Consider the following 21,747-nt stretch of genomic DNA (forward strand, 5'->3'; position numbering starts at 1 on the left):
TCCCCTCTCTCTCTCTTCTTTATTCATTTCATCTCTCTCGTATCTTTATCTCCTCTCTCTCTCTCTCTCTCTGTCTCTCTCTCTCTCTCTCTCTCTCTCAGCCACCTTTCTTTGTCTTTCTTTTCCCCAACCTATCCTTATTTCCTTTCCTGTCTCCTAATCAGTTGGTTTATTTAGTATTTACCTTTCCTCTCACACTTGCTTCCTTATTTCTGTATGTCATTTAGAAGCGGCGACAGTCGATTAAAAAATATAAGTCGTTTTCGAAATAGAGTAAGTCGGTAACAAGTACAGTCATGGATACATCTGGGTTGTAGCGAACAAATTGGCTTTCAGTGAAATTGTTACGAGCCAGAAGTGTCTGTGACTGTACATGTATGTTCCAGATACATGAGAGAACAAATGCTGCAAATTTGGTCAAAATGGGAAGACGTCTTGGCAGGCTAGGTTACGTTAGGTTAGGTGGAATACAACACACACACACACGTAGATATCTCACTTCGTGTACTAACATGTATTTCCTATTTACAGCAGGCAGATCGAGAGCAGGCGCCATGGAGAAGCGACAGTGAACCAGTTAATAACTAATTGTACGTCAATTAGAGCACAAAAGTTCTTATTCGTAGAGCTGCAATGGATTGCAGCATCACTTGGCAATTTTGGCCAATCAAAGGAGGTAGGAATATTTATTTAGGCCTAATCACACGGTTGCCTCTCTACAACGAAACTTTCCCTACACTGAGTATTATGGGAACATTTCTCACGGTCATACGAAGTACTGTGTGTCTATTTTCTTAAGAAATTTGTTGATGCACCTTGATATTAAAAAGTTACATATTTTGCAGAAATGAATCACGTTGTCACAAAATAGCGAGTTTAGAAATAAAAGGATTTCAGTTTGTTTTATATGTTAACACTCTTGTAAGTATAAGATACAAGTGTGAACTGCGAATTTCTACTATGTAAACAGACTGAAAGGAATGTAATTTAATATCAATAAAATGTTGATCCAAATGTTTACAACACGAAAACTTAGGTACTTGTATAATCAACTTGCAAATAGTTCGTTCTTGATCATGTTGTTAATATCAATTACTGACAGAACGATTCCGTGCTCGTAGCGAACACGTGCTCTTAGCGAACACCGGAAGGAAAGGATTTGCAGGTGCGTGCTGTTAGCGAACATACAAACTTGCTCTGTCTTGTTTGTCCTTGAAAGTGGCCAACATGCAAGTGTTGCCAGTGATACCTTATAATCATTTTGTGTTTGAAATTACCTAAATAAAGGATCCTCAACAATTTAGGTTAACAACATGAAAGTTTTTGTTATAATATTGATATATTTCATCTTCCTTAAAATCAAATTTTACATAGGAAATATAAATGTTATTCAACCTAGGTTACTTTTCGTACAAAATACAACATCCTAAGACATTTGTAAATGTTATTATTAATTTTCAGTTGTTCCAAAGCTCTTTTACCCGGGTGTCGATTTTCACGTAAGTCGTCTTCCTTTTACCGCTAGAGACTCTAAGTTCTCCCTGCCTAATTTGGAACATGGCATGTACCGCTTCCTCTTTTAGTTTTATTATTAAATGGAATATATTCGGACAAACACAAATTCCCGTACTTCGTTTTAATGAATTCTATTTCACTCATCTTGCTGGTTTCACAGTCGATTGAAGAATGATCAGGGGTGAGGCAAAGGGTCTGACTTATCGCACAACACTTGAGCAACCTAGTGTTCTGACGTCACGGAAGAAAGCTTTTTAATTTTAGGCTAAAGGCCTACGTTGTTAGGTTAGGCTAGCTAAGTTTAGTTCTCTTAGCCTAAATAATAATTTTTCATTGTATTTATGCTAATGGAACCTAACCTAACAGGCCTAACCTAACCTCGTAGGCATTCCTCGTCTGACGTCAGAACACAAGGTAGCAAAACTGTTGTGCGACAAGGAAGACCCGAGTCAGGTCAGGTCAAGAGGCACCAGCCAATGAGGTGTTTCTCCACGCAAGTTGGTTTATCACTAGCAACACTTGCATGTTGGCCAATTTCAAGGACAAAAAAGACATGACAAGTTTGCGTGTTCGCTAACAGCACGCACCTGCAAATCCTTCCGTAACTGTGTTCGCAAACAGCACGCCACCACACAGACAGAACAGTTTTCGATATATATGAATTAGAAATGTCTTATTGTGCTGTTCAGTTATTGTGAAAGTGTATGTTTAAAATTTTACGTATATGCATTAGCTAAGACAAATGTGTTAAATAGTTAATGATGTTTGTACGGTTGTTAGATACTTATTTATAATACTGTATTTATTTATGCATATTTCTCTTATTATTTACTACAATTCTGTATTATTTCTTTATATAATTCTAATCTCTATAATTCGTTCTGTGTATGGCACTTCTGCTGTAGTAGGAAAGGGGCACTGCGCCCTAAAAAAAAGTATGAGAAAGATTACTGAAACAATTTCCAAACCCGTGGTATTTCTAGTGTGACAACTCACAACTAAAACTAACTCTCTTCCTGCTTCATTAAAACTTCCGAAATACTACCTATGTCTACACTTTTTTTATGTAGGAGCATGGTCAGAAATTTTGTAGAAGGGAGTTATGTCTCCTACTTTTTAGCAGTCAGAGTTCTAACTTTGCCATTTTTGCTGCAATTCGAGTTATTTTTAAGGAAAGCTAAGCCAAAGCAGGTTGTTTCTTTCCCCACTAACCCCTCTGTGTACGCTACTACTGTTATAGTAATAAGGACTAACTTGCAGAGCAGATCATTAATGCAATCAACTTCAAACTAAAGAAGTGCTTTTTACGGATGGGCTAATAAAATAACCATTGTCTTGAATATTATCGCTTTGAATCTTCTGTATTTTAATTTCGAAAGCCTGTATTAGACCTAACTAACTAACTCTCTAGCCTTGTTAAACCCGAAGGTTTGTGGCTGCAGCAACACAAGCCTTCCATCTGTCCCTATCCTGGGCAAGATCAATCCAATTTTTTCCATTCTTTCCGATTTCCTTTAAGCCCATCTCAACGTTATGGTCTTATCTTTGTCTTGCCATTCCTACAGGTCTCTTACCATCAGGTTTCCCAACAAGAATCCTGTAAATTCATCTTTCCTGTCCCATTTGTGTCACATGGCCTGTCCATCTAAGTCTTCTTGATTCTGTATTAAACCTTCCCAATATATTTTGTTTAGATGTACGTTCAATGCCAAATGTGAACCAGAGCTTGGAAATTGTAAATAATATTAACATGACAAACGTTCAACATTGAAACGGTCTCAATAGCAACTCTCAGAATATACTGCCTCCTCCTCTAGATGTCTAAACTTATATGAACGTTAATAAAATCCTACCATTACATAACGTAAGTTGTAAGCATAGGTGCATGAACGTTCTTGATGGGAAGGATACAACTAATGAAAACAAAGGTGAATGAAATCACGAATTATAAAATGGAGGAAATTAATAATATTGTCATACAAGGTTCAGCAAAGTTATACCTGGCCCCCACAAGTCAACTTCGCCGCGGCTCTGCTTATAGTTGAGATGAGACGACACATATTTTAAAATCATAACTACAATTAGCGAATACAAGCTGAGTGCAAGACAGCTAAAAACAAAAATGTTTGTCACCCTGAGAGAAATAGTAAATCCGTTACAACGACTAAATGTACTTTACAATTCTCGTTAAATATTTCGGTTTCTCCTAGTCTTAAAGTATTTCCTCACTCAGATCCGTAGCTAGAATTTGAAATCATCGTTTATCAACAGCGGCCATCTAAAGGCGAAAAAGTGAAACGGTAGATTAATTTCTCAGTATATTACAATGAATTATACAAAATGTTTAATCCTGCTAAGGAAGTAAAATTAATTACCAACTATACACTTTAAATTAGATATTTGTAGGATATCAAGGGGGCTTCAGCCCCCGAGCCCTTGCCCTGACTACGTGCCTGCCCTCACTCTACACTCTACACAGTAGAACACTTCCTGCGTTAAAAGAACTCTGGTAGACTTATGTTTACTGTAAAGATGATATTCAATATTGTTATTTTGTGTTTCTGAATCAAATTCTCTGTGCTATTTATTGCATTTAGTTACAATGATACTGTAAATAATTGTGATTCACTTGTAAGTATGGAATATATATATTTGTAAATATTGTATATATACTGTAAATACATACATCTTTGAAATAAAATTTAAAATGTATTTTTATTGTTACTTAGTCATATCATCCTTATGTTCGGCCCTACTTTTTATAAAAATGATTTACGATGCTTGAAAAGATGTAAAAATGTAGCCCTAACTAGTTAATCATTTTTTTTTAGCTATTGAGCACATTTGTTTATAATTTAAATCAGGTTCAGTCCCAATTAACCTATCTCTGCTTAAAGTGAACTTCGCTCGTTATGTCCAAGAACTTGTTGCTAACACCATTTAACTAATCCTCTACTTTAGTGAATATATTTAACCAGTTATCGTAATTAATAACATATTTAACCTCGGTTCTAAACAACGACGAACTTGGCACCATCTTGTGACAGAGATTAGAAACAGTGCATAGACCTCTGCAAAAGTGGAACAAATGACAACATTGATCTCAAAATTCCTGGTTCATCGCACTCCATTTGTAAACGACCACAAAAAGACCTCGGAAGCGTTCCGTTGACATGTTAATATCGGTTAATAACGAGAAATAACACTAACCTCTGACCTTGAAGAGGAAGATAAGCGGACGATTGTGTTCTGAGGGCAGTGGCCGGACGATTGGGAGGCATTTGACGCTCAGTCGGCTTGTCAACAAGTTCTGGAAGATGTGGGGTATGAAATGGCTGTGCTTCGTGTTCGGTCTGCTCACCATCATGGTGCAGGCGGTGAATTTCAAGGGTGGGGACGCCTCGCAGAACGTGAACGGTACCGAAAGTGCAAAAGTTGAAGCCAAGTTGCCGGAAAGGGTTGAAGTGAAGGAGTTAAGTGTCGATCTGCAAGATGAAGTGCTTCGTTTCTGGTCAGCGGTTGGGTTCACCATGCACTCGGCTCTTTTCACGCAGACTCCAAAGATGGACAATTTGCTGTGCCGAAATCACAGCCGCCAGTTCTTGGCGGATCTGAGGAACTTCAAGTTATGGGCGACTAAAAGTAAGTGTGTTTTCATCCGCAGAGGTTCTGGCTAGCTGATGACATAGTGGTAACGTCGTTGCCTTGTAATCAAGGGGTCCGGGGTTCGATACCTGGTGGAGGCACATTGCACCGTTCGGTTGAATTGTTTTGTTTTAAGTCCATTTAATGCACAGGTAGGTTAATCGGGACTGGGCCTGCAGTTCAAAGTAGGATCCGAACCATGTGCTCCCACCGGGTATCGCCTTGATTACAAGGCGACGACGTCACGCACCGTGGTTCGGATTCCACTTTAAACTGTAGGTCCAGTCCTGATTAGCCTATCTGTGCATAAAGTGGACTTAAAACATCAATTCAAACTCAAGCTTCTGACTGGCACGTGGTAGGCCATTTATTTCGATTGACTGAAATAAAACTTTTGTGTTTGCCAGCACTTTTGTATGCACCCGTTGCATTATAAGGTGTCCAGCACCTTCCAGTAGCGAAACGCTACTTGTCTGCGAAGTAGAACATGCCTTAACTATATCCTCGGAATTTGTGAAGCAAGGCCGCGCATAGCGGAAGAGAAGGGGGTGGAGGATCGAGTTGGCAGAGCGAAGGAGTACACGCTGCTGCAAAGGCTGGTAACAGAAGTCGCTTTTTCCCCTTCACTCAATCCCATTCCATCTCACATGTTATTGGTGGAGTGCCAAGGATTTTCGAAAGGATGGGTTGAGGGAGGGGGTACGTGTACTTTTTTTTTAGTAGTCAACCCTGAGTTTGCTTTCTTTTCCTTCCTTTACCGCCCCTTGGCGGATCGTATAAACGCCAGAGTCTCGTTGACCTGCAAGACAGCAGTTTACTACGCATGACAGTTCATGCGGCCGGTTATGGAGCAACTCATCTCACCCAGACTCTAACCAATGGCTACTTTGGGTAACCCTGGAAAGGGGTTAAGGCGACTGGAGCGTGGTGCTGACACATTCACCTCCACTACGGCCGATATCGAAAATGTGTTGGGTCTTGCCTCCAAACCCCCCCCCCCAACCCCTTCCCCTATGCGCCTTCATAACACGGTGGATAACTTCACCAGCATTTAATTCTTTCATAACGTAAAAGTTCCCCAACAGTGTAACGGGTCTTGTAATCAAGGGGTTCTGGTTTCGAAGGTACATTGCACATTGGATCCCATTTTAAACTGTAGTACCAGTCACTATTAGCCTCTGAGCACACACTTGACTTAAAACCATGGGCGCCAACTTTCTGAACTCCAAATGCCTGAAAGAGGAGGCATGTTCTTTTCATGGGGACATGCTTATTTGAGTTTACGTTCTTTTGTTTTAGGTCCATTTTATGCACAGAGAAACTAATCGGGACTGAGTCGAACCACTATGTGCATCTACAGGGTACATGTTTGTGGTACACGCAATCTCTCTACACTGCGTCACATACCTGCTTGGAATTTTCAGAACCAGCTTATTGTAGTAATCGTGCACTTTGGTGAAAATTGATTGATTCGGGTTATTTTACTTCGCTTTTCTGCCACTTTTGGTTAATTGCGAAGATGATGATGATGAGTAATGATATGATGAAATCAATGAAGGGATGCTCGCAAATGCACCCATGCCCAGGTCGGGATTCGAACCCTGGACTCCTTTCGTCAAAATTACCAAATTTAGTAGGTGAAAAAACTTAATCAAAGTGTTTTTTTTTTTTTTTATTATTGAAAGAAATCAGTTTTTCTGTGTATGATGAGTAATATATCAGTAGAACGTAACAAAGCAAATAACTCATAGTTTGGGATCACCTCGACAACCAAGCGCGTTGAGTCTTATGTTCGAGTCCTGGAATGAGCATTGCTATGTAAATACCCTTCCACAATTTAATCTAATTCACGTTCATCAGCGCGGTTTAATCGAAATAGGCATAAAAGCGGCGTAAAATAAGGAACAAACAACATAACTGGGGAAAGTTTTACTGTTCTGCAAAGTTGTTTCTGTGACTATTCCCTATTCAACCGTTCCCATGTAAAGTTCAAATCACAAACCCTGACACCTTCTGTAAACAAAACCACCTGCATGCAGAAAGCATTGCAAACTCATAGAAGTAAAATAATCCACAAAAAAATCCAGCGTTGTTACAGGATTCATTACGTAAGGTAAAACAATGGCAAATTTGTAGTATGGGATACGCTGCTGCAAATGACGTCTCACTTTAAACCAAATGCTCTTTCTTTTTTTACTTATTGCTTCACCTTTATGGTTAACTCTTTGCAGCAGTAATCATTTCCCAAGGTAACTTCATTTCCCATAAATTTGGCTTCTTTCTTGCATGCGAATTGAATATATTTTACTTGCATTTTTTTAGACAAAATGATATAACATGGTAATGTATATTTCTAAGGATGATATAGATAGGAGTGTATTTGAAATTTTTTTGTAGATTTTATGTAAATTGTATCTTATGTAAATAAAATATATAATGGGCATAAACAGCCATATGCATTGCTGTAAGTCCAATAAATATATTGATGATGATGATGAAAACAAGACAAAGAAAGTTCGTAAATTTATTGCTGTTGGAAACTTTGACAAGCATCCTAATAACGATTTGTTCCGCCAAATATAGTGCACTTCGTAAAATAACTTGGTGACATGGCAAGGCAAGATAAGTGTGAACATTTTGTAGTAATATGCATTGTAACTTTCAATGAGCTTAGAGATTTGTGTACATAATGATAATTTATAACATTGGTTATTTCCTAAAAATAATCATGTGAACAGCAGGGAAGTAGTGCAACTTAGTAATATTGCCTGACTTAGCCTTAGAAAAATAACATGCCGAGTTCTATGCGTGCGGGAAGGTCTCCGTGTTCTCCGAGCTTGTTTTCAAAACACCAGCAAGGACAGCTTTTGAAAAGGGGTGAGAAACAGATTCTACTCAATATTTATGTAACGTTCTGTCAGTGGTATCCTGAGAAACCAGTAAATGAAGTGGTTAAGTTGGTATCCCAGTGCAGTGGTGTGTCAGTGTCTGCAGTTTTAAGGGTTATGAAAGAGAGAATGACCGGGAGAGTAACAATGTATGCGGCTGCATATTCGTCTGATGTTTTGAGAGCGGGTTCTCACATTCAGAGGCTCTTATATAAAATGGATAGGTGCGGCGAACTATGAATGTAACAGCAGATGATTGCGGTCATGGATCAGCTGACGCGGAGTGATACATCGAATCGGTGAGACCGTTTGTTTACAGAAGGTCTCAGGGTTGGTGATTTAGACTTAGATCACTTGGTATGAGGTAGGATATGGATGGACTGACTTACTTCCGCTGTTTCACGAAGGTCACGTCTACCTGCTAGTAGTTACAAGAGATCACGCTAGAGGACACTACCGAGCGCTAGTGAACAGAGACATCTGAGGCAAAAGTATGAACTACGTGTGGGTTCTAATTATCGTAGCCGATCTGTTCGTAGAGCCCTTACTAACAGCACGTATTTAAAGGTGTGGCCGCGGTGGCTCAGTCAGAGTTCCGTGGAAGCCTTCAGAGAGAGCGGACGCGGAAACTAGTTGCTCCGTGAAGGTCAGTGAAAAGTTGCCTTCAGGAAACAACGAGCGGGAGTGCCGTGTGCGTGTTGCTTGTGGTGTTTGGTGCAGTTGGCTGGCGAGTAAGTAGAATTGGAAAAGTACTTTAGAATAGTAAAAAGATGAATATTATTAGACAAAATACCATCCAGATACGTTTTCCGTTCGGGGCACCGAGGCCGTCGGCGAGAGAAATTCATGACTTTATACATGGACAATTTCAACTACACGTAGATGAGATCTTGGGAATACAAATACCTACGCATTTTCGATGTGTTTTCGTAAAATGTATCAGAGAAGTTATAATGACGCGAATATTAGAGAAATGTGGTCCGGAAACAAACTTTTGTTACGATAATGGTGAAACTGTAAAAGTGCTTTTGAGTGATGCGGGGAGGGAAAGAAAAGCGGTAAGAGTGTTGAACTTACCACTAGAACTAGATGATGACTGTGTAAAAGAAAAAATGACGGAATTTGGGAAGGTGGAATGTATAGACAAAGAAACGTGGTCTGAAAACTTTAAATATCAAGTTTACAACGGGGTGAGAATAGTAAAAATGGAACTGAAAAAACCGATTCCGTCGTTCATTACAGTAAAATCTCATCAATGCCATGTGATATACGACGGACAGCCGAGAACGTGCAGGGTGTGTGGAAAAGAAGGACACGATAGCTGGCAATGTGATAGTCGTCAGATAACAACGCTTCGTGTGAATAAAAACCGAGAGAGAAATTATAGCGATATAGTAGTGGAAAGGGGGAGTTCCTCGAACGTGAAAAATCAGTTCCAACCAGATAATAATCAAAACAGGTCGGAAGGTTTACAAAATGTGATAAAAGAACAAATGAAAGATAAGGGGATAAAGAATGTGCCAAGTGACACCCGCCCGGTGGAAATATTCCCACCGGTAAATACGGAGACCACAAAGGAAGAACACAACCAGAAAAGCTTATCGATGGACACAAAACAACCGGGAACTTCCCACCTAGACAAACAAGAGGAAAAAGGAAGTGAAGAAATGCAGGATGACCAGATGCAGGACGAAGGAAACTCAGTTGATCTTCCTCCCATCCCAGCTGCAAAGGACAACGTCCCAAAAGAGGAGGACAAGGGACCATCGAAAGACTGTGAGCTGGAAAGTGAATTGAATACAGAAGAAGAAAGTGACGAAAGTGCCACTTCAGTGTCAAAGTGGAAAAAATCTCAGCAGGTGGGTGCAAAAAAAACGGACGAAAAATACTTCGAAAGGTAGCGAGAACACAGTAGCGAAGAGGAGATCAGTGAGAGAGGTAGGAGGTATGAATAGAGTAATGAACAGAAGAAGTAAACCCTAAAAAGGGAAATTTAATTTGATATTTCATTTGTTGTTTGCATTTTTTTTTCAACGTTATGAGGGACGATCGGAAAGTACTATTAACTGTGTGCTATATTATTCATTTATTAATGGTATATACCACTAGAATATGTACTATTAATATTAATGGAATCTTTTCGCCTGTAAAATGTAAAATGTTAGAAGAATTTGTACGGGTACACTCCATAGACGTATTGTTTTTGCAGGAAGTTTGTATGTGTGACTTTCCATCAATATATGGTTACGAAGCGATAGTTAATACTGGTATCAATGGCCGTGGGACAGCAACACTTGTTAGAAAAGGCCTAACCATTACTAATGTAAAAAAGTTAGTAGATGGGAGAGGCATTAGCTTTCAAAGTAAGAACTATACTTTTGTGAATATTTATGCCCCATCAGGCAATCAAAATAGACAGTTACGTGAACAATTTTATAATCAGGACATTTTATATTTGCTACCGTTAAATGAATCTAAAATAATATTTGGGGGTGATTTTAATCAGGTATTAAATCCCAGCGATTGTTTAGGAGCTTATCAAAAGAGTCCAGCCCTTGCAACATTAATTGAAGAATTGCATTTGAAAGATATTTGGTTACAGAAGAGACAGGATATAATATTTACATATTTTAATAATAAATCTGGATCGAGAATCGATAGGTTATATACAAATACAGATCAAATAAAAAATATAACATCCATAGAAGCATTGCCAGCGCCCTTTACTGATCATATGGCAGTAAAAATGGCAATTAACCTGGAAGAAACAAAACTAGTCAGGGGTCCTTCATATTGGAAGCTAAATATACAGTTATTAGAGCATCCACATATCAATGAAATATTTGCACAAAAATGGGCCGACTGGTGTAAACAACAAAAGTATTACAGTAATCATAATGACTGGTGGGTTCGATATGTAAAACCAAAATTAAAAACATTTTTCTGCTGGTATGGAAAAGAAAATGCAAAAGACAGAAACGGATTGATCAACTTTTATTACCAGTGTTTACACGAGGCATGTCAAGGGAGAGATGTCACCAAAAATTACCAAGCCATACAGCAGTATAAAGCCAAAATCTTAACACTCCAGAGGCAACAAATGGAAGGCATAACAATAAGAACCAATTCCAAGAATTTAATTCAAGATGAAAGAACTTCGATGTATCACTATGTACAGATGCAACAACAACAAAAAACACTCATGATAAACAATCTTGTGGATTCAGGTGGAGAATCGCATGCGAGTCAGCCAGGAATCATGCAAATATTTTATGACTATTATGGGGAGCTTTATCAAACCGGGGAGAGGGAATCAGAAGCAAGAGAGACAATACTGAATTCTTTAACTAATGGTTTGCAAGAAGAGGATAGACAACTTTTAGATACTGAAGTAACAATAGAAGAAGTATATGAAGCGTTACAAACATGCAATCTTAAAGGAGCACCAGGAAAAGATGGTATTGGTTACAAGTTTTATTTGCAGTTTTTTGAGATTATAAAATATGAACTAATCAAAATCATACAAGATGCCTTTAAAAATGGAAAAGTTTTACAAAATGAAGGCATCATCATATTGATACCGAAAAAAACACACGCAAAACAAGTAGACGACTACAGACCAATAACATTACTAAATTGTGACTATAAAATAATGGCAAAGATCTTAGCAAATAGTTTAAAGTTAATTTTACCACGGATACTCAGCGAGAAACAAACATGCATTGGCAAAAAGCATAACATATTCAGTGCAGTTGGAGGGATTCGCGATCTGATATCCTATTATCTGGTGCAGAAACTTGATGCATGTGTGCTTGCTTTTGATTTCAAAAAAGCGTTTGATTTAGTGTCGCATGACTACCTGTTTGAGGTGCTAAAGGCATATAGATTCAGTGATAAATTTATTCATATTTTGAAAGGTTTCTATCAACAGGCAACATCTCGGATAATGGTCAATGGATTCCTGTCGTCCCCAATAAATATAACAAGATCAATTCGGCAAGGATGTCCACTAAGTATGCTCTTGTTTGCTTTAACCCTGGATCCTTTCCTGCAATATACCAGGAAAACTACTCCCGACGAGATACACGACTTTAAGGAAAACCAAGTGTTTGCTTTTGCAGATGATTTATCCGCTTGTATCACCACAAACGAGCAAATGGAAAAAATGATGGCAGCGATACATATATACTGCCGTGCTAGTGGGGCCAAAATAAATATGGAAAAATCAAAGGTGCTACCCTTCGGCACATGGGATCAAAAATATCCAGATATAGGGATCCCATATGTACAGGAAATTAAAATATTAGGAATAATTTTTCACAGGGACGAGGAACAAATGTTAGAATCCAATTGGCAAAAGATAGCGAGAGACATTCGCATACAATGTTATAAAATGCGAAGCAGACAGTTGAACATGATACAACGAGTGTGGTTTTTGCAAACATATATGTTTAGTAAATTAAACTATACGGCCCAAGTGATCCCAATCAATCAAAAATACCTCAGAATAATGAATTCAGCAATTGGTTGGTTTATGTGGTATGGCCATTTTTTTCGAATACCACTATCCAATCTATGGCAAATGAAACTAAAAGGAGGATTGGAGCTCACAAATATTGAGATCAAATGCAAATCCCTATTCCTGGCAAGATCCTATACACTCTATGGCATCGAAGATTCCATTACATCATTATGGATACAGTTATGGACGGAGGAATTTCCACCCCAAAATCCGCCAGATCTACGGAGATTGAAAAAAGGACCGTTATATCTCCGAAGTTTGATGCAAGAATTCAGTTATGTGGTGCTTCCGCCAAAAGGTGAAGATGTAAAACTCTCTCAATACTTGTATACACTGTTTCACAAACAGTTGCAGATACCAACACACCGCATTGAAAAACATTTTCCCAATAACAGATGGCAAAATATTTGGAAAAATTTAAATAAGAAATTTCTGGATACATCAGTGTATAGTGTTTGGTACAATGTAATACATGATATTATACCAACTAATGAACGCTTACATAATATCAATAGACTAACAACTGATAAATGCAACATATGTGGAGAGATAGACACCATTGAGCATAGAATAGTAACATGTAATGGAGTACAGGAAATTTGGAAATGCCTAACGACATATCTAGGACAAATATGTCGAACATCACCCCAATACTTTCAACCGTCGATGTGTACAAGACCAGATTTCAAATATTTTCCAGAAAAGAAAAACAATGCAGTAATTTGGTTAATAGCTAATACAATATACTATGTATTTTGTAAAAAGTATGAGAGCAATAGCATTTTGTTCACACAGTATTTAAAAAGAACTAGATGGAAAATGTTACAATATCCAAAAATGTATGAGTATTTTGGAAACTACCTCAGTGTTGTTTAGAAAACAATAATTATGTACTTGTGGTGTGAAAGTGTAAACAGGTATTAAATATATGAAGAAATGTATATTTATATTACAGGTACAAATGCATGTTTACGCCAAAAATATTGTATCAGATAGCCAAAATGGGACTCTTACTATAATACTTACTATGTTAAAAATTCTATACAATACTTTAACAGAATTTATGTAAGAAAACAGACATATTTTGTATATATGCTGATAAAATAAAATTTTGTTAAAAAAAAAAAAAAAAAAAGTCGGTAACGCGTCTGACTACCATGCTCAAGGTCCCGGGTTCGATCCCCGGCCGGTTCAAATCCGGGAACTTTTCTAACGGTGGAAGCGGCCCCGGCGCCTACCCAGCGTCGAATAACATGGGTACCTGGGGGAAACCCTGGGGGGTAAAGGCGGTCAGGGGCGTGATGCTGATCACATCACCCCCACTCACGACCGGATCAAGAAAGTGTGGGGCGTTACCCCCACACCCCCTATACGCCTTCATGGCGTGGTGCTATGCACAGGGGAACACTTTACCTTTTTTATTTAAAGGGGGTTCAGGGGGGTCCTGCATCCCCGAAAGACTTGCCAAGCAAATAAGTTAAATAATCAAATAATACTCTTAGTGCCTGTTGAATAATCGAGGGTTATTTATTTCCACCGAAATTTAGGTATTGGGATGTCTTTGGATTGACAGTTCCAAAGATTTATGCACACTACGGTTTACAATAAAATGCATAAAATATTAATCAGGAACTTTACTTTTCATCAACTGGGCATAACATCCTTTCTTGTTATTCAATAAATACGTAGATTTTCAAAGGAAAAAAAATACGTAAATTTCTTTGGAGTCGTTTTTACACAAATTTTGGCGATAATGGGTATGTGCTGTTATATATTTCTGCTGTTATATCGTATTTTTACTTGTTCATGCAAAGATATATTTGTAGATACGTGCCTGGCCTTATCGTTAATAAATATCGTTGCCAGCGCCTGAAGTGGAAAATGTTAGCTGGGGAAATGTTTGGTCGCTCTTTGAGTTAGATGGGGGATCCTCCTATGGTTTAACATGCTGATAATGAGACAGAGAATTTTGCGAAAATTTTGCTAGTTGGGGGATATCATGCACCTGCATCCCCCTTTACTTCGAGCACTGGCATTAGCATTTTAATAATTTTTAATGTCATGTAAAGGATTTAAATTGTAATGTTATCTATTTTATCAATATGGTTACATAAATTAATTATTTTTATCATATAATTGATTAGCATGTGCATGCCTATTATCCTCTACAATTAACTTCATTTTTATCTTGGAATAATGAAAATTAAAATGTTGGTATGCCACCCTCTTCCTTCGGGTTCATAAAGTGTCACTAAGAGTGTCTATAAATTCATTAATAAAAGACGGCGCTATTTTCCGGAAACACAAGGTAATGATCAACTTTCTTCATAACTTTGACAATACAAGGAGTGTTCACACATTTATACTTAGTCATATATAAGTTATATTGAATTGAATTGAAGTTAAAATTTTGGGTGCCTCAGCACTAAGACTATTTTGCACCCGTTACATTATACGGGGTCCAGCCCCTTATCGTTACACATAACAACTCTAACGTTACAGAACTAAAATCATAAAATATTAAAATCTTCTGACTTTCGTTAAAATCTGAGGCTGTAAAGGCTCAGCACAAATAAGGACAAAACACAGGACAACACAAACAAAATTATACTGGCCATGGGGCCAGTCGCCAGAGCCTCGTTAGTCTTCAGTCCAGGGTGTACTACGTGGAAGTGAGGTTGACTATTGGGTGCACTACGTGGAAGGAGCACTCCTTACACCCCATATATAAGTTATATGAGAAGGTTCCTGGGGTAGAGGTGTTTTTAGACATTGTAAAAAATATGGTAACACAATTAACCCTTGTTTCTATGTTCCAACAAATAATTGAATTTGTTTCTTAGTCTGAACAAGGCATTGGTGAAGGATCGTGTACAGCGTTTCTTTACGTAAATGAAACTGCCCTGGTCAGTTAATTTATAGTGCTTATTGTATACTAATATAATAAACATAATTTGACACAATTTAGCAAAGCTTCAGCTTTATCTGTTCCAAAAAAAAATTTCTTAAAACGTCCTTCACATAGACAGTATCTTGAAAATGACCATAAATTGATGTCTATCTTAATATACAATTTTATAAAATTTAATAAGCAGGGGGCTGCGTATGAAGAACGTATAACATGCACACACATGATCAACTTTGTAAACCCCCAAATCAGGAACTTTCTTGCTCCAATGTCTACCGTGGTATAATCTGTATCCAAGCTAAGTGTAATACATGAATAAATAATATTTGAGCCCTTTATAGTATTTATTAGCCTGCGCTGAACTTTCAATTAAGGTAGCTTTATTATCTTTTCTTGGATAAAAATGGATAAAAAAAACATTTTCCTGCTCCCACAAAAATAGGCAATAATTAGGCTGGAGAGTTCAATGAACTAACCGATCTCTAACTACGCAATGGTAATGATCAGGCTGGAAAGTTCATACGAAGTAACCGATTGCGATTAATACTTATCTTTTCTTACTTACACGTGTGCTAGAGTCCAGCACAGATATTTCTGCCGTGCGATGCGCGACAGAACTAAAGAAGCATCCTCGCTGCAGTGCGCCGATTCACAGCTGTTACGTACAACAAGGAAATTAGAGAATTCAGGTCTATCTAACGTTGAGTTTTAAACGTCATGCATTATACCAGGACTAGGATTAATATGTACTAACAAGTGGTTTTGTATGTAGCTACATAGATATGGACTAAAAATTCGCAAAATATGAACTAACACATACGTAAAATTACCAAAAATGCTGCAAAGAAGACTTCTTCATACGATTCCTTATTTGAGTGATTTCAAACAAAATAAAAATAAAATATTATTTTTCATTGCATTAATGCACTGGTGGCGTTCTAACTGTTCACTCCCAAAACCCGTATACACTGGTACGGAACTGCAACGGCAGATAACAACATGCCAACGTGTTAAACCGCGACAATTGGACCACAACACTCCTCCTCAAGCAGTATTATTATTTCCTCTCTGTGATCGGCGAAAGTCGGTTGACTTTGTTCTACATTTACAAACGATGCCGGCTTCCACAACAATAACAAGTACATATACTGCCACTAGACGATAAGCTGCGCGGCTTTTTCTTTTGCTATGAACTAGGGCTGGCGCTAGTCATTTTGCCTCACTGGGCGGGGTGGTAGATTCCGCTCCATTTCGAACCCCCCCCCCCCCGGCCATTACGCAGCAACGGGAAATTGAAAATCAATATATTCCTAAGTAAAACATCAAAATATAAAATAAATAATGAGACTTCTTATGCTATTTCAATACAATTAAGCGCGAAAGAATATCTCGCTCGACCACAGTTTTCAATAGGCTTATTTTTTTCTTCTCTTCAAATTTTGCCGCCCTGGCCGGTGGCACGGTTCGCCCTCCCCTTACGCCGGCCTTGCTATGAACTTGGTCACCCATCCAAGCATGGCAATTTTAACACAGAAAACAATATGCATCGCATTAAGCAGCAAAATGACAGCCTCCTCTTCCTCCACCTAAATCCCATCTTTCGCAGCAAACGTCGCAAACTCTCTTGACTTCCCGCAAAATGTATGTCCGCCTGTAATTTGACATGCAATTTTTTCAATGTCGGCACTTCATTTTCACGCAGAGCGTAGTCGTATATGCGCCTACGGATAACGTTTTCATCGAAAGCGTCCACTGACGATTTGATCGCTGGTCTTTGTCATTTTTTCCCGGGAGTGTGGAATGATGTGGAGGGGCCTTCTGACATCTCAAGAGATTGTCTTTCGTTCATGATAGCCCTGATTGTTCGTTCAGGAACTCCAGTCGCAGCTGCTGCTCTCTTGCAAAAATACTGTATTGGGATGCTAACACCTTCACTGGCTTCCTCCTTCATGAACTCGTGCACGTTGCTTAGAATTTCCCGAGCTTGGCTATGCAAGGTTTTTGATTTCAACTCTGACAGAACTGGAGGCATTATGGAATTTAACGTTCATTAACAAACACACACTTTCACATACACACACGCAATACAAGCACACAACGTCAAACCGGTAAAATACTTAGTATAAAATAAAAATATGGTGCTTCCAATCCAACAAAACTCACCGTCATTTTACCTGCCTTTCCCCTTCCGTGACAGAAATAGTGCTTCATTATTACAGTTGGCAACACTAGTTACTAGCTAGCCAATGAACATGCACTGCATAAAAGAAGCAAGCACTACGCCGTGCTATATTGCCACATTACCGTCCCTGCCGAATGGTGTGAACCGCGAGCTGGAGCGTTATTCAATTGTTTTCAATGATGTTTGCGCGAGTGTGTCCAGGAATGGAATGACAATATGGCAACAATAGCGAAGGTTTTCGAGCAGGGTAGAACACGTGATACTAACAGAGAGGGAGACGAAACGAAAATTTGTATCTACGCAACGGCAAATTTATGTGTTATACTCTACATAAGGCAAATAACCATCGTTCTGTCTTGAAGAAATAGTACAGATCGGTAATAAATTCGTGTATTTAATAAAATTTATTTGTGTAATAATCTTAGTATATTGACTTTCAGTGTTTGACGCCACAGCAAAATTCCCAGGAGGCATTCTTTCTGGTGCAGTCTATCATTTTGGAGACTTTGATGAATGTTTGCATGTGGAGACATCTGTTGTTGGGCGCTACGCTATCCAAGGCAAATATTGCTTGGCAGATATCAAGATCGAACCATCTAGAGAGACCTATCCATCGTTTCACATTGGCAATGGAACGCATCTCTTCCCTCACAAATATGATCCGCAAGGTTCTACATGGGAGGCTATAAAGGTAAGGAATAGAGTACTGCATCGAGCCCTTTTTGCTCGACGGTCTAATAGTTCTCAATGATAACGCTAGATGGCTTACGGAATGGAGTTTCTTCGCTAGAGCATCCAAACGATCGGTAGGCCTATACGCTCCAAGCCCAGTACTTCACGTGTAACCGTAATTTTTCTGTAACAGTGGGCCTTCAAATATGGATCGTGTGGTGAAAGAAATTTAAATTTAAATTAACATAGTCATCGTCTCTATGTTAAAATGTAATTTAGTCTATCTTACCAATACATAGCAATATATACAATAAATAGATTATTATGGGCTGAAACTACCAGGACGAATTTTTACGCATATATTTGTACGATTATTGTTCCATTGAAATGATATTTGATATTGTATTAAGGTAAACTGCCATAATATCGGATACCAAAATTTATCGGCTCGTGGGTGCTGCCATCTGCAGCAATCCACTGAACTACGTTCGTCGATTGCCGCCAATACTTCATTGTGAGTGGGAACGCTGTTGAGCACATTGCGCGTGCACGATCGACGAAAACAAATTTTCAGTTTCTGAGTTTTTGGAAGCATTTCATGATCAAAGGTTTTCACATTGAAGGTAAGGAGAAACTATAGCTTACTTATATTTCATAGAAAGATGGAATATTAGAGTATGTTGATATGCTAGTCCTATTCGGGTAAATGTCTTTGTTTGATATTAAGGTTATATTTCCCACGAGGTCGCGTTCGGCCTAATATCGGATAGGGAGGCCTGCCAAATATCGGATATCAAATTGGTCTAATTGACATTCCCCAATCCCATATTGCGGCACAAAACATGTCAAGAGTAATCTGACTCAGAAGAATCTGACACTAGTTTGAAAATAAATAATAGGTTGCTTCTATCATGAGATGTAATTTTATTTCAAATATAATGTTAATATATATATATTATATAATGTTAAATTACTATCCGATATTCGGACGGCTTTTTTCGATTCCTCAAATTTGCATTGTTTTTTTATTTTGTACTGTACAACAAATAATTTAACAATAAGGGAGATAAACACATCACAAGGCAAAAGGTAAGGTACCAATAGTTCATATTACCAAAAATTATGCATTTCTGTTAAAAATTTTAGTGGGTTAATTATGTCGAGTTCAAAAAGTATCCGATATTATGTCGGTTTACCTATATTCGAGCGTATCACGCTTGAACGTGGGAGATTTGAGCGGAAGAGGTCCAATGCAGTATTCTAGTAAGGAATATGTGCATGATTATCCCATGCAAAAACGATAGGGAAGTCAGTAAAAATGCCCTCAGCTCTTCGATTTACACAAAAATTATGGGCAATATTAAATAGTCACTGGTGACGAAGTCAGTGCATGTGCTATTGAATAATTTCTCACAAGATAATCTTTATGTACACCTCATCTCCCGCCCTACCACTCTCATCTCACTGAAAGTAGGGCAAGAAAATAGCAAGACAGGTAACAACACTTTCCTCTAGCGACTTACTGATATCTCTTCCTAACACCCGTGTCCAAATCATAATCTGCGACCCGACCATATTACATAGTGTAGACAGGCTGATTCCCGCACACACATATAACATACTTATATTCAAACACAAGAAAATTGTGCAACTATACATCTGATAATATTTTTGTCAATCGTAATAATGTAAAAGGAAAATCTGAATTATAGCTATTCTTACCTTCAAACGGATTCCGGACTGTGACTCAGAATTCACAGAGTAAAAGAAATTCCTTTCATTCGTCTAGATAACCCTTCTTTAAACGATGACTAGTGAAGTTAAATGCACATTGATTTCAATCAGAGACTCTCCGTTTCAATGTTCAAATATAATAATTACACTGTTAAGAAATATTTAACACAAAAATCACAAGGAAGCTGCACAACACACAAGTAATAACTTAAATAGTTATCACGTACATTAAGAAAATATGCATACAATAATGCATCTACCATTCGTCCTTTTTCAAGTTGAACTTTTCGCAGCGTCCCGCATGAACTCGAAAGGTCGTCGTCGTCTTTTTGGTTTGGCACACACCGCCTATTAGCGATTTCCTGCCAGAGGTCCTAGTTGGTAGCAGTTCATTTTTCTCAAAAGACAACTACACTTTATTAGCACTCTTCTTTTGCTGAGACCATGTCTCGAAAGTCTAAACACGTGCGTGTTATGTTATGTGAAAGTTTGTTTACATTTCAAGTCTGTGTTTGTTTACGTTACGATTTTGTGTTTCCGTGCAAAGCTGTACAAGATCCACATGTCGTCAGTCCGTAGTTCGTAAAGGAGAGTCGAAAGGGACATCGGAAATGGGATATCCACACGTTGTAATTGTTTGTAAAAAGTATGGCGATGTTGTTGCCGAAGTGGGCATTGGAGAAACAAATGGGTGAGTGATTGTGAAGGTTCTCCACACTGACAGGAAGTTGCAGGCACGGTATATGAATTGGGGTGTATTACGACGTGACCGGTAAGCATTCGCATGGTAAACACTAATACTGCACGGGGTAATTTCATATTTTGAAACGGACGTTTGCTTGACACTTGTGCATGCCACTTATATCCTTATATTTAGTGGTATGTAGTTGTGAGATGCACCAATCGTCCCATTGTTTTGCTAATTTGATTTTGACCCGTGGGAGAAGGTCAGTGTACGGCAAGCGCATCGGGGTAACTTGTTCTTTCGTTCTCGCGTGTTTAGAACTGGAAAGGAAAAGGATAGTTATCAAACGATATAACAGATTACGTGCCTAGTGGTGACACCTGTCCGGCGGTTTTCAAAGTTTAAGTTCATGTCAAAGGAGCAAGGAAAGTAGGGAAAGGCAGTCCGATAGGGCAGTGTTCCGCAACCTTTTTTTACTCACGGCACTCACCCCAGACGGGCCTAGACTCAACACGGCACACCAAAATGTCTGTCCCCTCAAAATCATATGAATCTTAATATAATTACGAAATATTACGTCGTTATGTAATCAATTATTATTATCATTGTTGTTGTTATTATTATTATTATAAAACATGAATAGACTTATGCATTTATTAAAAATTTATTAACTTTAATTCACTGTAGAAAATACACATTTTTAATACGAATTTTAAAGTAAATAACTCTACTCATACCTTCAATGTGATACGGGTCATTCCACGTCAAATCATCCAGGCCATGTCACCCACCATCTCCGATTTTAATGTAATTCAGTATACTTATAGAACTTTTGATGCTAATTACAAAAATGACAACTTTTTTGAGATTGGTCAAGGGGTTCAGATATTACACGATTTTAAAAATCTCCCTGTACGCCACATGCGGCTCCACTTTGAATGACACGCATTAGGCTATACATTATAGTATCTTCTCTCAGGTTTGCCGTAGAAACTT

At 38.3% G+C, this 21,747-nt stretch overlaps 2 protein-coding genes across 2 annotated transcripts in view; both read left to right on the forward strand.

Moving 5' to 3' along the window:
• LOC145993743 (O-acyltransferase like protein-like) overlaps positions 1-4,145 on the forward strand; it is a 95,219-nt gene extending 91,074 nt beyond the window's left edge. The window contains exon 14 of the mRNA XM_083129494.1: positions 532-4,145. Within this exon, the coding sequence (XP_082985620.1) occupies positions 532-572 (41 nt within the window). The 3' untranslated portion in view covers positions 573-4,145. The remainder of the gene's footprint in view (positions 1-531) is intronic.
• Positions 4,146-4,849: 704 nt separating this feature from the next.
• The window catches only part of LOC145994194 (nose resistant to fluoxetine protein 6-like), a 57,441-nt gene continuing 40,543 nt past the window's right edge, over positions 4,850-21,747 (forward strand). The window contains exons 1-2 of the mRNA XM_083130292.1: positions 4,850-5,157; positions 18,101-18,351. Of these exons, the coding sequence (XP_082986418.1) occupies positions 4,881-5,157; positions 18,101-18,351 (528 nt within the window). The 5' untranslated portion in view covers positions 4,850-4,880. The remainder of the gene's footprint in view (positions 5,158-18,100; positions 18,352-21,747) is intronic.

The sequence above is a fragment of the Lepisma saccharinum genome, chromosome 10 (genome assembly GCF_977018435.1).
Source record: "Lepisma saccharinum chromosome 10, izLepSacc3.1, whole genome shotgun sequence".
Classification (NCBI taxonomy): domain Eukaryota; kingdom Metazoa; phylum Arthropoda; class Insecta; order Zygentoma; family Lepismatidae; genus Lepisma; species Lepisma saccharinum.